This window comes from Sceloporus occidentalis, unplaced genomic scaffold (genome assembly GCF_023333645.1).
Source record: "Sceloporus occidentalis isolate IW3139 unplaced genomic scaffold, rSceOcc1.0.p SCAF_7, whole genome shotgun sequence".
NCBI lineage: Eukaryota > Metazoa > Chordata > Lepidosauria > Squamata > Phrynosomatidae > Sceloporus > Sceloporus occidentalis.
The window spans coordinates 53,224,089-53,241,396 of record NW_028316987.1 but is presented as its reverse complement, the minus strand read 5'-3'; the positions used below and the strand labels follow the sequence as shown (position 1 = coordinate 53,241,396).

The following is a 17,308-nucleotide window of genomic DNA, read 5'->3' as shown; positions in this document are numbered from 1 at the left end:
AGAGAGAGAGAGAGAGAGAGAGAGAGCAAAATACGTGGATACTTGAGTCCCATTAAATACAATGGCATAATAAAATTGTGTCTCTTTTGTAAAATGGGCCAACTGTATGTTTTCCATCATATAGAGTACCAACTGTATTTGTTTTCCTTTCCACCAGTTTACCATTAGTCTCAACCACCTCATCCGGCATTGGCTAGTCCAAAACTAAGCAGAAGAAAAAGTGAAATAGCTCAGAGCAAAGTCAGCAAAAGGACACTGATAGTACAATTGAATTGCATGTATTGTCATATGGTACTTAGAAGAATAGCAGCACATAGAATATAGATGTATCTGGTATGTGTTTAATACAGGGCCCTGTGGGAGTCATTTTACAAGTATGGTAGTGTACAATGCAGGACAATACATCATCATCCATGTAGTTCCTATCTACGGTCCTTACTAGTGTTGTATCTTTCCAACTGTGTGAAAGCTGTGGCCACTGAGGAAGAAGGAAAACAACCAAACACAGTTCCATTGTATCTGGGCCCTAGTGACTGATGAGAACCCCTTTTGCCAAATTTCAGCTGCCAGTGTTCTGGTTTCAGAGAAGCAGGCAGCATATGATAACCTTAATTGGGTCACCACCTAATGGTGGTGCGGCTACGTCTCCTAATGGTGGTGCAGGCTTACCATCTGCGGATGCTTGAATCCATGGATGGGAAGTCCCCGGATGCTCGAATCCACAGGTGGCAAGTCTGCAAATACTAAAGGCCAACTGTCCAAGTGCAGCCTAACCTCAAGATTGTGGGTTCCTTCAAAATAACACTGAATGTGCACAACCATAGCTTCACCTGTATACAAAATGAGAGAAAGGGTGGAATCTCTGGGATATTTCTAGAAGAACAAGAAATAGCTGGGGTTGTACAAGATCAAATCATTATTATACTCCCCTTTAAAAAAATATTAAGGTATGCCATAAATGCAAACAATCAGATTGTTTTAAAAAATAAAAATGTAGTAAGTGTGGCAGTGGCCTGAATGAGTGCCATAATGAGATGGGGGTTTTTTTCTAAACCAATAATGGGCAATTAGAGCTTCTTTAAAGGGGTATATGGACCACTCCAATACATGGAGTGGCTATCAGTTCACAAGATAAGTGAAAGATTATAAAATGAGGTATAGCTTACATTGGCTTCATATACTACATTCAATTACAAGCTGCATTTTTCCAAAAACAAACAAAAATCCATCACCTAAGTCAAGGTTTTGCATACCCTAGCAGGGCCCATTTTTTAAAAAAAGATCTAACACATACATATGTTCCAACATTTCATAGATGAAAACTGAGACACATTTGCTCAAGCAATATCAGACTATGGTCAAGATGGAGTTTATCATACCGGGCTTTAATCCCATGCTATGCAAGGGATGTAAATGCACAGAGGTGGAGACTATCACACAGCTCCATCCCTGGGTGGTATTCATCCCATATGCCTCCCAGGCTTCTCCTAAACCTTTTAAAGATTTGGGTTTTCCCCTTATTTATTATTCCAGGAGAAGCCCGGGTCTGGTATGGGATGAATACTACCCGGGAACGAACTTGTGGGATAGTATCTGTCCCTGTGCGTTTATGTCCCATGCCTAGCGTGAGATTAAAGCCCCATGATATAAACTCTGATGGAAAAAGTTATTAAGGAGGAAGAACACACAAGCTAGGAGAGGCTGTAGCAATTTGCTTTTACCTAAGCCTACTTGGAAGGGTAAGACTCTTAACTCTTCTCTCCTCTCCTCTTTCCCCTCCTGAATTAATGGAGTACAAATTATTTTTTTGCTTTCAGCTCCATTTGCAGCAGTTGAAATAAGTGGAAGACAAAGGGGCTAAATGGGAAGACAGAGAAAATGTGACATTTTTAAAACAGCTGAAAAAGTAGGAAAGCAGAGGATTAATAGGAGTTGGGACAGTTAAAGGATATATACATCTGACATCTGCTCTAACATATTATTGACTTAAATGACCACAGGCACTACAATAGCTTGACAATAGGAGTGAAGCAAGCTCAACTGTGTTTGGAAAGACAGCTGAGTCTTTTTTTTGCCTTCTTATTGTTTTAGGTGTCCATTGTCCACCTTCTCAAAACCGTACGATTGCTGCGTCTCTTACGCCTTCTTCAGAAGTTGGATCGTTATTCCCAGCACAGCACGATTGTTCTGACACTTCTTATGTCTATGTTTGCATTGCTAGCTCATTGGATGGCTTGCATTTGGTATGTCATTGGAAAGAAGGAAATGGAAAAAAAACCATTCACTTGGGACATAGGTAAAGACAACTTCTTCTTATTGTTATTGTTGTTGTTGTTAATTACTCACTGAAAAAATTCTCCTTAAGACATCAGAATGTTGTAGCTCTTTATGTGGATTAATAAAGTGATAATAGTTTGCATAGATGTGTGTCTCACTGATGTAGCAATTACTGTTATAAGCAAGCTGCATAAGTCCCATGGATCTAGTCCCTCTTAAGAGTTGACTAGCATGGACTGTGCTCTATGTATTATAACTATTGTGATATTTACTTTAATAATATTGAATCAATATATGACAGACATATTTATTTTACCCTTTAAATATGCAGGCATTCAAAAAATACATCTGCAAGTAAACAACATTTATTGTGGCCTGCCTGCTAGTCTTCAGCTCCTTCCTTTCTCCAAAGCCAGCACCATTAAAATATTTATGGTGTCCTGATTATAATCATGGTAACATTTGCATCTGCAAACTGGGCTCTGAGAAACATAAGTAAAGTTTTTAAGATATCTCATGTCCAGAATATTTTAACTTTAGAGATAAAATTGCCAGGACATTTTGAATTCCCACAGATTTCACTATGATTTAGAAACTTTGGGACTGATTTCAATTTGCAGTTAGTGAACCACTGTGCAAATCCTTTGACCAGAGGTGAACTGAGAGCAATAACATATCTGTCTGTTTTCCAGCACTTAATTGTTTTGCTGAAAATGAAACCATGCATGAATCTTTGCCTGTATACTTAACACTGAAATAATTAGCATCTTAATTGCCACCAAAGGTACTTCTAATATCCTTGCAAAATTGTGGAATAGATTGAGTCTTGAAGTAAATGAACTTCAGTAAAAGTACAGCAATGGTTCCTATAATAATCCTCTTTAATTAGAAAGATGTCAAACTCCAGTAAATCAAAGTTACAGGGCAAACCCAATGGGTGGACCGTATATAATAGAACGTCAGTCTCTTTACAGAGACAGTTTTTAACACTGTAAAATGACTAATTTGCCAACCTTAGAAACTGTCAAATAGTTCCTAAATTTGGGGAAATGAAAACCAAAAATTGTCACAATCTATTTAACATGAATCCTTTGATCCTCAGGACTTGATTTCTAGAGATTTACTGATCTGGAATACTTTCTTTTTGCATTTATTGTTTGACTGATATATATATATATACACACACACACACAGTATATCTATTTAAAAAGTGCCAAGAATACAGATATAAATAGCTGATACTTATTAAATGAATTTTTCCTTTTTTTAATTTGTAGTTGTTTTTATTTGCTGTCAAGTCAGCTTCAACATATGGGCAACTCTACAAATTAAAGATCTTCATAAGTCCTTGTCACCTACAACCTGACACATGACTTGCAAACTCAAGGCTGTGGCTTCATATATTGACTCAATCCATCTGTAACATGGTCTTCCGTTTTTCCTGCTTCCTTCCACTTTATATTATTCACATTATTCCACATTATCATCTTTTCCAAAAAATGTAATAGCTTCAGTTTAGTTGTTTTGTGTTACAGGGAGAGTTCAAGCCCGATTTAATCTTGGATCCATTTGTTTGTCATTTTGGCAATATGCTATTGGTAGTTCTCTATTTCAGCATCATATTTCAGATGAAATGATTCTCTTTCTTGTCAACTTTCCTCAGTGTATCACTAGATTCAGTCCCCAAATGTAAAGGCATATCACTAAATACCAAAGTCAAAATCATCCATACTTCTGTTAAGCCAAGCCCTCCCTCCAGTCCATTTGCCTTGGTCCAGGCCTTGGAGGTAGAGAGGAACTGCTGGACCTCTTACCCTTTCCCTCCACCACTCCCTTCTCCTTCTGTGTCATGTCTTTTTAGATTGTAAGCCCGAGGGCAGGGAACCGTCTAACTAAAAAGATTGTATGTACAGCGCTGTGTAAATTTACAGCGCTTCATAAATAAAGGTTAATAATAATAAATAGTTTCTATATACACTATTTACATAGAAACTAGAATTACAGAAATATGGATGATTTTGACTTTGGTATTTAGTGATATGCCTTTACACTTGGGGACTGAATCTAGTTCTTTCATAGATGCCTTTCCAAGTCCCAGCCTTCTTCTGATTTCTTGACTAGAGTCTCCGCTTTAATGACTAAGCCAAAGTCTGAAATTTTTTTTAAAAAATCTAGGGGCTCTTCAGAATGCCCATTTTTGCGCCAGATCGGGGCTACGGCAACTTCACTAAGGTCCTCTGGAAGAAATCTATTACAGCCAAAAAAACTAGGCTAACATCAGTTTCCCAGAGGGCCTTTTCTACTACTGCTCCAAAACTTTGGAACGACCTGCCAAAGGACATCCGTCACATTTCCACTCTGACAGCTTTTAAGAAAGCACTCAAGACAGATCTCTTCCGGCAGGCCTTTCCAACTTAGTTACCCCTCCCCAGATATAGAGATATTGTCCCCTCATCTGTCTATTCTTCCCCGCCTATCTTTCTGCCTATTTTTTGTTTAATGTTTTAATGTTTTTTATGCTATTACTGTTTAATTCTGTTTTAGTACTGGGAATGGGAGGGGTAGGTCTAGGGTTTGATTTTTTTTTAATAACTCTATTGTAACTTGATGTAGTTTATTGTTGTAACCCGCCCAGATTCTTTGTGATTGGGCGGGCTAGAAATAAATCTTTATATTATTATTATTATTATTATTATTATTATTATTATTATTATTATTATTAATGCTGTGGCAACCTCATGCCGAGGCTCCTTTTGGCGCCCTCAAAAGAGTGCCATAGCTGTGGTGCCAGTAATATGATCATCTGTATATCTTAAATTGCTGATCGTTCCACCAGTTTTCACACCTCTTTCCTCCAAGTCTATTCTTACTTTCCACATTATATGTTCTGCTTTTAAATTAAATAGATAGGATGATAAAATGCATCCTTGTCTAACCCTCTTTGCCAATTGGCAATCAAATGCTTTGCTATAATCTATAGTGCACAGGTTGATTTTAACTTTGAAGATTCTTGCCAAGCATGCAGCTACTGTATTAAACAATTTTCCACAGGTTTTTTTCCTTCTTCTGAAATCCTTTGGTGTGTTCTGTTAGCCAATATAAGTTAGCAATATCATGTCTAATGTTTCTTCCTTTTCTGAACCTTGCTTGGACATCTAATATTTCTCACTTGATATATGGCAAAAGTCTGTTGTAAAATTTTATACATCACTTTACTTGCATAAGAGAATAATACTGTGATCTGATTATTACTACATTCCACAGTGTCCTTTACTTGGAAATTAGAATATATATTGTGCATCTTCAATCTGTGGGCCTTATTTGTTTTCCATATTTGTTGACAGATTTTTGTTAGAATTTGGATGGATTCCATCTCTATAGCTTAAAATAGCTCTATTGATATACCATCTGTTCCTTGTGTTTTATTTCTCCATATTGCTTTGAGAACAGATTCCACTTCACTTTCTAAAATTGTTGGTTCATTGTCAAAAGGTTCTTCCTTGAACAAATCTGCCATCCTTTCGTCTTTTTCATATAGTCCCCCAGTGTATTGCTTCCGTCATCCTTTTTATTTTACCTTGATTGTATAATATTTTCCACTACTGTTCATATGGCAACTCTAGTCTTGTTTTAAATTTTGTTTTGATTTCTCAGATTTTGTAGAAGCTGTCTCTTTGTCTGTTTTTTATTAGTTTCTGTTTCATTCAACTGATTATTAAAATTACCAGCTTGGTAGATGAAGGGAATGCTGTGGATATAGTATATCTTGATTTCAGTAAGGCCTTTGACAAGGTTTCCCATGACATTCTTGCAAACAAGCTTGTAATATGTGGACTAGACAGGGTCACTGTTACATGGATTTGTGACTGGTTGACCGGCTGAACCCAAAGGGTGCTCAACAATGGCTCTTTTTCAGCCTGGAGAGAAGTGACCAGTGGGGTCCCACAGGGCTCTGTCCTGGGCCCAGTGCTATTCAACATCTTTATCAATGACCTGGATGACAGAATTGGGAGCATACTTATCAAATTTGCAGATGACACCAAATTAGGAGAAATACCTAATACCCCAGAGGACAGGATCAACATTCAAAATGACCTGAATAGACTAGAAAGCTGGGCCACAGCTAACAAAATGAAATTCAACATGGAGAAATGTAAGGTATTGCACTTAGGGCGGAAAAATAAAATGCACAAATATAGGATGGGTGACACCTGGCTGAATGAAACTACGTGTGAAAGGGATCTAGGAGTCCAAGTAGACCACAAGTTGAACATGAGTCAACAGTGTGATGCGGCAGCTAAAAAGGCCAATGCAATTTTAGGCTGCATCAATAAAAGTATAGTGTCTAGATCAAGAGAAGTAATAGTGCCACTGTATTCTGCTTTGGTCAGGCCCCACCTGGAATATTGTGTCCAGTTCTGGGCGCCACAATTCAGAAAGGACATTGAGAAACTGGAGCGTGTCCAAAGGAGGGTGACAAAAATGGTGAAGGGTCTGGAAACCATGTCCTATGAGGAACGACTTAGGGAGCTGGGGATGTTTAGCCTGGAGAAAAGAAGGTTAAGAGGTGATATGATAGCCCTGTTTAAATATTTGAAGGGATGTCATATTGAGGAGGGAACAAGCTTGTTTTTTTCTGCTCCAGAGAACAGAACCTGGAACAATGGATGCAAACTACAGGAAAAGAGATTCCACCTCAACATTAGGAGGAACTTCCTGACAGTAAGGGCTGTTCGACAGTGGAATGCACTCCCTTGGAGGGTGATAGAGTCTCCTTCCTTGGAGGTCTTTAAACAGAGGCTGGATGGCCATCTGTCGGGGATGCTTTGATTTGGATTTCCTGCATGGCAGGGGGTTGGACTGGATGGCCCTAGTGGTCTCTTCCAACTCTATGATTCTATGATTCTATGATTCTATGATAAAATAGTTCTCTTTGTCCCTATGCACAAATCACTGAACACTTCATTTGATGTTCTGACCTTATCCCCGCCACCTTTTACTTATACTTTTGCTTTTACTCTGTCCTTAACTGTTTGGAGAGTTTTATCAGTCATCTAATTTATCCTTGTACCGTCCACAACAGGGGTAAGTAAAATTACAGGATCTAGGAGCTGTTTTCCACTCCCCAAACCCTTTTGAGACTGCAGAAGTCTCTCCTGTGGAATCTTCCAGTAGTTTAAATTAAAAAATAAATAAATAAAATCTCCCAAAAATAAGGTGTGGGGGCACACTCCTTGTTTTCAAAGAGAAGCAAGGCTGTGATATATATATATGTGTGTGTGTGTGTGTGTGTGTGTGTGTGTGTGTGTGTATACTTTTTCTTATCAAGATCCAGTGTAGTTAAATTAACTCCAATTGCAATTGCAAAATGTTTTTGTTGATAAGACATTGTTCTCCTTTGTCACCTCTTTACATTTATTCTTTAGGGATTTTCTATGTTTAATAAAACTTTTTTTAAAAAAATTCAAACAGAAGGCCTCAGTAGAGATCAAATTATGCCACAGACATAGACACAGCCCACATACTATAAACATGTTGTAATGTTATTTCTCCTTGAATGCAAACTATGAATTAATATATAGAGAGAATCTGATCTCAAAGAAGGGAAGCCTTGAAAAATGGTGGACTTCCAAAACCAGGCCACAATCCTTCCTTAGCCACCTCTTTAGTTATACCCTATATTTGTTTATTCTCTGCAGCAAGTCCCAATAGAATTTACTCAATAATAAGTGTGCTTAAGATAGCTGACTAATAGTTATATTCCAGAGTTGGGGGAACTAAAATCAGTGGAGGGCAGATTCTAGAGGCATTACTATGTCTTTTCACATTAACATCAGGTCCTTGGACAAAGGACCAGGTGGAGTTTCTCCCTTTGGCACTTTGGCACTTTGGCTAGGAAACAGGCTTCATTCACCAATGCCATTCCCTGAGAAGTTTGATGGTCATAGCTTTTACTTCCAAGAGCCATGCAAGGAATAAGGTGGGACAGGAAAACAATTTCAGGCAATAACTGATTTTAAGTCTTCAAATATTCTTTCCAGTCCTAGCCTGGGGGACAACAAACAGTCTCCCTAGATGGTTTGGGATCATTTTCCCCATGCTATGTACCTTTATCTGGAAGTAAACTCCATTGAGATCAATGTGATTTTTTCGCAGTAGACATACAAAGAATTGCACTGTATATTTTTATATACATCTTTTCAGTCAAGATCCTCAAAGCAGCCACTAGGCAAAAATATTTACTGTGATCATTGTAATCATATTCTTGATGTTGTTCTTCCTGTTGTTATGTACCTTAAAGTTGCTTCCGACTCATGGTGACCCTAGGCCAAACTGTTCGTAGGGTTTTCTGGGGCTGAAAATATGTGATTCACCCAAGGTCACCCAGTGGGTTTCCATGGCCTAGCAGGGAATTGAACCTTGGTCTCCAGAGCTGCAATGCAATGCACAAACCACTACATATTTTCAACATATTGACAAAGAGATTTTAATGGTTGGTTTTTTCCCCCAAGAGTGATGGTAATGAAACCAGAAACTTCCACCAGCTCCTTCATTAATGCTTCTGCAGTCACCAGTAATTCTTGTCAGCAATTCTGGAGATGAATTTTGAATATATCCTTTAGGGCAGGCACTTGTGTTTCTAGGATAAAATTCAATTTCCACTCCTACCCTGAGAAACAACTGATAATTAGGAAGCATAATGAGCAGAGTTAGCAATACTATCCAAAACAATCTATTTTTAAATATGGAATTATAATATACATTATACACACACACATATAAAATGACATTTTCCCATGGACTTTAATCTGTACACCTTTTAATAATTTGTAAACCACTTTATCCAATAACTGGGATGATGATGATGGTGATGATGGGAGAAGTAATCAAATGAAAAGACTTATATATAGGAAAGGAGAAAAAAATGCAAGGAGAACAACAGATAGTTGCTACACTATCCAAAACAAATAGGAAAAAAGTATGAGTAGCAATATTCAAAACTGTCAAAATGAGAGTTTTATAGGGTTAAGAGCCTATAAAAAAAGAAAGAGAATAAAAAACAGAGTTGTAACTAGAGTAATACTGCTGCTGCTCTTTCTGTTTGGCACTTTAAAAGAGAAATATTAATGTATCATTAGAAAAGATAGATTAGAAAAAAATATCATATCTCACGAATGAAGAGATACATCATTTCCAAAGTCTGTGTGTGGCGGTGATACCTTATCACAACCACCCAAAGGAATAAAATTAATCACACTAGACATCAATGTTCTCCAGCTACTTCATCAGGCAGAGCTTATTTGATTTTTTAAAAATGCAGGAAAAGGAAGGTAACATTTTGAGGGTGATCTATTGGTGTGATGGGGTACAGAGGAAGGATCTATGTTAAGTATAAAGTAGGCCTCCCCACCAAATGATCGTGAGCTTACCAGGTACAAAGGGAGTAAAATAAAGGCAATAAAATTTGTTTTTCCATTAGAAAATGCAAAGATATACTGTATGTATCTGGAGAAGTATAATGAAAGCAAAATGAAAGAACAAGACATCATAAACAACCATAATGCTTGAAGCTAGAGCAGCTATATTATTTTACAGATACATCGTATTTTATGGACCAAATGGAGAACAACAATACATGATGGGACTATCCTTTCTTTACCTAAGTATTTGTGCTTGAGAAATGTTATTCAGCATGAACCAATAAAGAAATCACAAAAACCAGGCAGAAAAAGCAGTTCAAAGCAATTAAAAAATCATATCTGACAGTTTTCATTTCTTGGGCAATCTAACAAAATTTGTTTCTTTATAATTTTGAGAAACTAGCAATTTTGCCAAAGGTATTAGTATTTCAAGTGTACATCAACCACATTCATCAGTTTGCTTTTTCTAAAGAGACTGCAAGTAGTGTTCTTGCTGTATTTTTTTTAAAATCCATTTTATATTGTCATGAGGAAACAGCAATTCATCTTTGGCAACCTAGCAGCAGAGTGCTTGGATAGAAAATGGAGAAACTTGAGTGGCTACCTGTGGCTGACCTACTTGCATTGTTCTCTTATTTGCTATCATTCTCATTGCTTCAGAGGAGATCTGCCATATGTTAGCAGACCTGGAAACCATGATCACATTTTACTAAACAGACATTATAGAATGCAGCCGAGTTTTTACAATACAGATCCTTGGCATTCCCACCCCCCTTTTCACTCAGTACTTTTATTTTCAACAATTTTCAGAGGCTCAGAGGATTAAGTCCCATTTAATTCAGTCGCATTTATTTTTTAGGAGCTCGGTATAAGATTGCAAATTAATAGTATTATTATTATTATTATTATTATTATTATTATTAATAGTAAATCTTAAAAGTGGCAGCTGTATTTCTGGTCTTTATGACACCCTTTGATAAATCTTTATATGAGTCACCATGTTCTAATGTTATGCCTATGCCCAACTCCAGAAACATTTGTGGAGGGAAATACAGGTTGAATCTCCCTTCAGAATTCCAAAATTTGAAATATTTCAAAAAGTAAAAGTTTTTTTAATGTGTGGCTGAGTAAGTGACACCTTCACTTTCTGATGGTTGAATATACACTAAATATGCACAAAATTATTTAAAATATTGTATAAAATTGCCTTCAGGCTATATGAATAAGGTGCATAAAAATTATGTTTAGACCTGGGTCCCATCTCCAAGATATCTCATTATGTATGTATATGCAAATACATGTATTCTAAAATCCAAAATAAATAACTAAGAAAAACACTCCTAATCCCAAGCATGCCAGGATGTGACCCTGAACATGCTACTATACAATCTTATGTTCCTGGTGGGGATAATGTGGAGCCCTGGTGCTCTTTGGGTTTGCCTAAAAAAAAAAAAAAAAAAAGAGCTTGAAAAGGTTACTTCTGGGTTACAATTCCCAGAATCCCCTGGCCAGCAGTGCCACTGGCCATACTGGATAAGGAGTTCCAGAAATTATAGTGTAAGAAAAATAACTATTCCAAGCTCTGGAAAGAACAAAGGAACAAAAAAGCATGATTAGTCCTCTTTCTAAGCTCTGCGTAGGAAGAAAAATAACAACAATATGCACTTGCTTCATTTTATCATGCTGTGGGTTGCATGTGTCACAGGTTCTTTGGGCCTTCTTACCCTCTTACTGAATGCACCAAGCAGCTAGAAGAAGAATTTATTTACATTTGCTGTAGATGGTTCTTTGTATCCTGCTGTCCCTGGCCCACTTGAGCTATTGATAATGAGATGCATGAATCAAAATGTAGGCAGATTGTGTTTAAAAGCAGAAAACAACTTGTAAAATAGTGAAATGTTTTTATTGCTGACTGTAAATGCTGTCTTTATCACCTGTCAAATTCCAGAACACATTCATATTTTATCTAATGTTGGAACAATTCCCAGAGACAGTCAAACCAACCAGGAATCAGAATCATCCCTATACCTACAGTTCATTTTGGATAAGATTTCCAAAAGCAAATTTAATAATCCCCTAAATCTGCAGAAGCATTTGGTCATCCATCCTTCTTTTGTTACTGTAAAATATCAATACCTCTATTATACTAGCATTTTTAAAAAAAATAAGATCCTGGAGAAATGCAAACCTGCACTAAAATAACTTCTTAAAATCTGGATACAAAATCTGCCATGAATTGCAACATTAAAATTTAGGTAACCTCTCTGTTGTATAGTCATTTTAGTGGGGCCTGAATCCTTTCGGTAATCCCAATCAGAGTAGAATCTGTTGTTATATGGCAAGTCAACATTTTAAGTAAACCTCATTGATTCTAATGTTTGCTGTAGCTGGATATAAGCTAGGACTCGTTTTTCTCCACACTTTCAGTCTATGAATAAATTACAAGTGTTAGCCAGTTGCAGTTTGTTAGCTGAAAAGGAAAGAAATCAAATAAAAAAAAAATCAATGGACATATTTTGTGCCCTGAGTCTCGTCTTGCAATGCAGTGAATTCATGTTCAGAATATTTCCATCATGTTTAGAATGCATGTCTAACTTGATTTTAGTCTCATTCACATTATACACAGGAAGGGAATCTGTGTGATTTAAAACAACAATAAAAACTCAATAGCATGGTCACTGAGAATATTCATTTCCCACCACCATTGATGCCTGACAAGAGCATCCATTGAGAGGAAATATATCTGTGTAGGCAGCTTTCCAATGAATATGAAATCCTGTGTGATGACTATTTTAGATCCCCAGAGAAATCAATGCATGTAGAAATATATGCACATAGACTTCCTTCTTGCAGATGTCTATTCCTACTTCATTTATGTAATAGTGGGCAGGGACAACACCAAACCCTGTATATCCCTTTAACGTTTCAGGTCCTCAACATATTTTTAACTCTCTATAGAAATATATATTAGAAAGGCTTCAAATTCATTTCCAGAATACAGCGCACATAAAGTGAGTATGTGATTTGTCATTTATTCAAATTTGTTGCTGCTAAAGGAATTTACAGCCAATATTTGATTTACATCATTCCCAATACCTCCTCTAACCCATAAAGGAGCAAATGAAACAAAAACATATGGGTAAAGTATCTATATTATCATGTAAATGATTTCACTTAGGATTTTAAGGGGGAGAGTTTGGTAGAACCTACAATCCTCAAAATCAGTTTCACGTGTCATGGTCTGCATAATGCAAAATGGAACAAAAGCATTTGTTTTGTGGGGAAAGCCTGTGTTTGCTAATTGGTCCTGAACTTGCACAAACAAATCTTAATATTATGTTTGATTAAAAAAAATTGGTTCATAAATATGCATTCAGAAATCCAACCTGAAAAAGCTGATGAACCATACTATAGTCTTCATTTGAGTCCCATTAGATAATACACAACTTTGTGATCAGCCATGTGCATTTGCCTACTATGAGTTCAGGAAAGGTAGAGCCACTAGGGATCACCTTACAAACATACAATGGCTAATGGAATGCACCAAGGTATTCCAAAAGCAAATCAGCATGTGCTTTTTATAGACTATAGCAAAGTCTTTGACTGCATTGATCACAGGAAACTATGAAATGTTCTCAAAGACACGTGAGTCCCACTACATTTGATAGTCCTGATGGGAAATCTATACACGGGAAAAGAGACCACTGTCAGAATAGAATATGGAGAAGCAGAATGGTTCTCAATTGGCAAAGGGGTCAGGCAAGGGAGAATTCTATCACCCTACTTGTTCAACTTATATGCAAAAAACATCATATGAAGAGCAGGCTTAGATTTAGGAGGAAGAGTGAAGATAGGAGGAAAGAACATCAACAATCTTAAGATATCTGGATGGCACCATATTACTAGCAGAAAACATAATGGACTTGGAATGACTACTGAGGAAAGTCAAGGAAGAAAGTACAAAGGCAGGCTTAATGCCGAACATAAAGAAAACAAAAAGAAGGACCACAGAGAAATTCAACCTAGACAATGAGGAAATCAATATAGTTAAAGATTTCTTGTACTTTGGACATTGAGCATAACAGAGACTGAAGCCAAGAGATAAGAAGATTAGGGGATGCTTTGATTGTGATTTCCTGCATGGCAGGGGGTTGGACTGGATGGCCCCTGTGGTCTCTTCCAACTCTATGATTCTATGATTCTATGATTCTAGGAATGGGAAGGGCAGCCATGAAATAACTAGGCAAGATATTAAAGGGCAGAGATATACAACTGAGCACTAAAGTTAGAATAGCCATGGTATTCCCCATCACTATGTATGGATCTGAGAGCTGGACACTGAAAAAAGTGAATAAAATTATACCTTATTTGAGATGTTCTAGAAAAATGTGCTGAGGATACTGTGAAGAGCTAAAAAAGCAAACGAATGAGTCATTCAAGCCAGAAAAAACCCTAGAAGCCAAGGTGATCAAATTGAGGCTGTCATACTTTGGCCACATCATGAGAAGGCACCACACCATCACTAAATGCCAAAGGAGGAGGAGGAGGAGGAGGAGGATAGAGTTTATTTATATCTTCCTGCCTCTCCCAATTGGATCGAGGCAGGATCACAACAGAGTTTAAAAAATACAATTAAAACCTTACAATATTATTATCACACAAGCTAAAACCACAGTTAAAAACATAAAATCAACTATCATGGGGTCAGATGATCTTGTTCCATACAGAAACAGTCTGTAATTCATAGAAGGTCAGGTGGGTATGCACGTCGAAAAAGCTCTGTCTTAGCCGCCTTGCTGAAAGTTTCCAGGGATGTAGCAAGGCGGATCTCCTCTGGGAGTCCATTCCATAGTGTGGGGGCAGCTATACTAAATGCTTTTTGGGAACTAGAAACATATTTAGATGCTGGTATCTCTAACAATTTCTTCCCATTTGTTCTAAGAGTGTATAGGGAGATGCGTTCCCGTAAATAACTCAGGCCCAAGCCATGTAGGGCTTTAAAGGTAATAACCAACACCTTGTATTGTGCCCGGAAGCTAATTGGAAGCCAGTGTAGATCTTTCAGAATAGGTGTTATGTGGTCAAATCTCAAGGATCTGGTGACCAACCTGGCTGCCACATTTTGCACTAATTGGAGCTTCCGAACTTGATACAAGGGTAGCCTTGTATCAAGACGAGTGATTACCAGAGCATGTACTACAGCTTCAGGGTCTTTTCGGTTGAGGTAGGGTCGCAGTCGGCGTATCAACTGAAGTTGATACCAAGCACTTCTGGCCGTCGCATCTACTTGAGATGACAAACATAGAGACGGATCCAGAAGTACTCCCAAACTGCAAACTTCATCCTTCAGGGGAAGTGTGACCCCATCTAGGAGTGGCTGACAAATTTTCTTCCCTGAACCTAAGGATCCTATGGCACGTACCTCCATTTTCTCTGGATTCAGCCTGAGTTTGTTTTTCCTCATCCAGCCCATTACCGACTCAAGGCAGGGATTCAGAGGGGAGATGTCATCCTTAGTCACTGTAACAGATGGGGACATAGAGAAGCATATTTGGGTGTCATCAGCGTACTGATAACAAATGTATATAAGGGAGGAGCCTCAGTGTACAGTGTGGGTGATGGTGTTGTGTATATTGCGAGAGACTCTGTCGGTGAGAATGAAATCTGAAAATATTGGAAGGAAAAGTAAAAGTCTCCTTCTGAGACTTCAGTGTGCAATCTTGTTTGCTACTTCTGTGAGTGGGAGAAGCTCAGTGTGGCTTCTTTGGTGTTTGTCCAGGTGCAAAGCTTCAGCGTAGTGCACTTCAGGTCACACAAGCGTGCCAACAGGCATGATTCATTAGAAAATACAATAATGCTAGGAAAGGTTGAGGGCAAAGATATACAACTGAGCATTGAAAGGTTGGGGATAATAGAAAAAAGAAAGACTGCAAGCCAGATGGCTAGACTCAATTAGGGAGGCAAGTGGAACGCATGATAAGGGAAGGAAATCTGTATAGTAGAAAGTAGCATATGGAAGTATTTGAAGAAAATTTCATTACTGTTACAGTAACAAAAAAATTATATGTATACTAAGTTTGAATCTTATTTTTACTGTATTAATAATAATTGTAATAAAAAATTAAAAAGAAAGTATGAGATATAGAGAGGAATCGTGACAAAGCGATTTTAAAGAGACATGTGTAGAAGCAGCATTCATGTCTCTTTAGAATAGCTATGACAGAAGAGCATACTTTTAGCAAAATTAATTTAAACATTTTAGACCCTGGCAGTATGCACTGCGCTAACAGGCAGTCATTTTTTGCCCATTTGGCAACCAGCATATTTTAGGCTAATTAATAAATTGAAATAGTTAAGACTGCCCATACCTTGGATCAAACACTGATCAGAATGGAGACTGCAGTCAAGAAATCAGAAAAGGATTTGGAAGGGGAAGTGCAGCTATGAAAGAACTAGACAAAATCCTAAAGTATAAAGATATACAGCTGAACACTAAAGTTAGAATCATCTAAGCCATTGTATTCCCCATTATGATGTGAGAGCAGGACAGTGAAGAAAGCACATAGGAAAAAAAATTCATTTGAGATGTGGTGCTGGACAAGCGTGCTGAGGATACTATGGATGGTCAAAAAGACAAACAATTGGGTCCTAGAACAAATCAAGCCTGAAATCTCCCTGGAAGACAGGATGACTAAATTGAGGCTCTCATACTTTGGCTACATCATGAGAAGGCATGACTCATTAGACAAGACAATGATGCTAGGGAAGGTCGAGGGAAGTAGAAAGAGAAGAAGAGTGCATGTCAGATGGATAGACTCAATCAGGGAGACCATGGGGCTGAGCCTACAGGACCTGAACAGAGAAGTAGAGGATAGCAGAGCTTGGAGAAGTCTCAATCTAGGACAAAGACTAGGACAAAGAAGAATGGATTCAAACTACAGGAAAAGAGATTCCACCTAAACTTTAGGAAAAACTTCTTGACAAGAAGAGCTGTTTGACAGTGGAATATGCTGCCTCAGAGTGTGGTGGAGTATCCTTCTTTGGAAGTTTTTAAATGGAGGATGATTGGGGATACTTGGATTGGTGTTCTTGCTTGGCAGCGGATTGGACTTGATGGCCCCTGTGGTCTTTTCCAACTCTATGATTTTATGATTCTATGAGTCAAGGTCAACTCGAAGGTAGCTGACAGCAATGTATTCTAGGACTGGTTCACAGCATAACTTTAATTTGGTAGTGGTGAAGCTGAACCCACACATAATTCACCCATCGCTGTTCTTCTGATTAAAATGGATTCCTTAATGTCATCACAAGAACTGTCTGACTAATTGTGATTGCTATCACTGTGATACTGTTACAACATATGCTTCCAGTATAAGACCTAATTGTCCTTTCGATCCATAAAGCAAATACGCATCGGGCTATTCAGTGTACAGTTGCAATCAGTCATATGATTTATTCAGCCCTTTTAAACTGTATGCCCTAAACTGAATATTTGGCTTCTATCTATTTGTATAGCAGGAAACAGCCACTTATATGTGGTCTACCATGGTATTGACACAACAAACATGATTGTCATTTAAATTCATAGAAACTCCTGTTTCCAAGGCTAT

General features: G+C 37.7%; 1 protein-coding gene across 2 annotated transcripts in view; it reads left to right on the top strand.

Annotated features, from left to right (window-relative positions):
- Positions 1 to 17,308, top strand: part of KCNH8 (potassium voltage-gated channel subfamily H member 8) — a 196,637-nt gene that overhangs the window by 130,453 nt on the left and 48,876 nt on the right. For both annotated transcript variants that reach the window (XM_089532959.1, XM_089532958.1), the window contains exon 7: positions 2,092 to 2,296. In XM_089532959.1, coding sequence (XP_089389085.1) covers positions 2,092 to 2,296 — 205 coding nt within the window. The remainder of the gene's footprint in view (positions 1 to 2,091; positions 2,297 to 17,308) is intronic.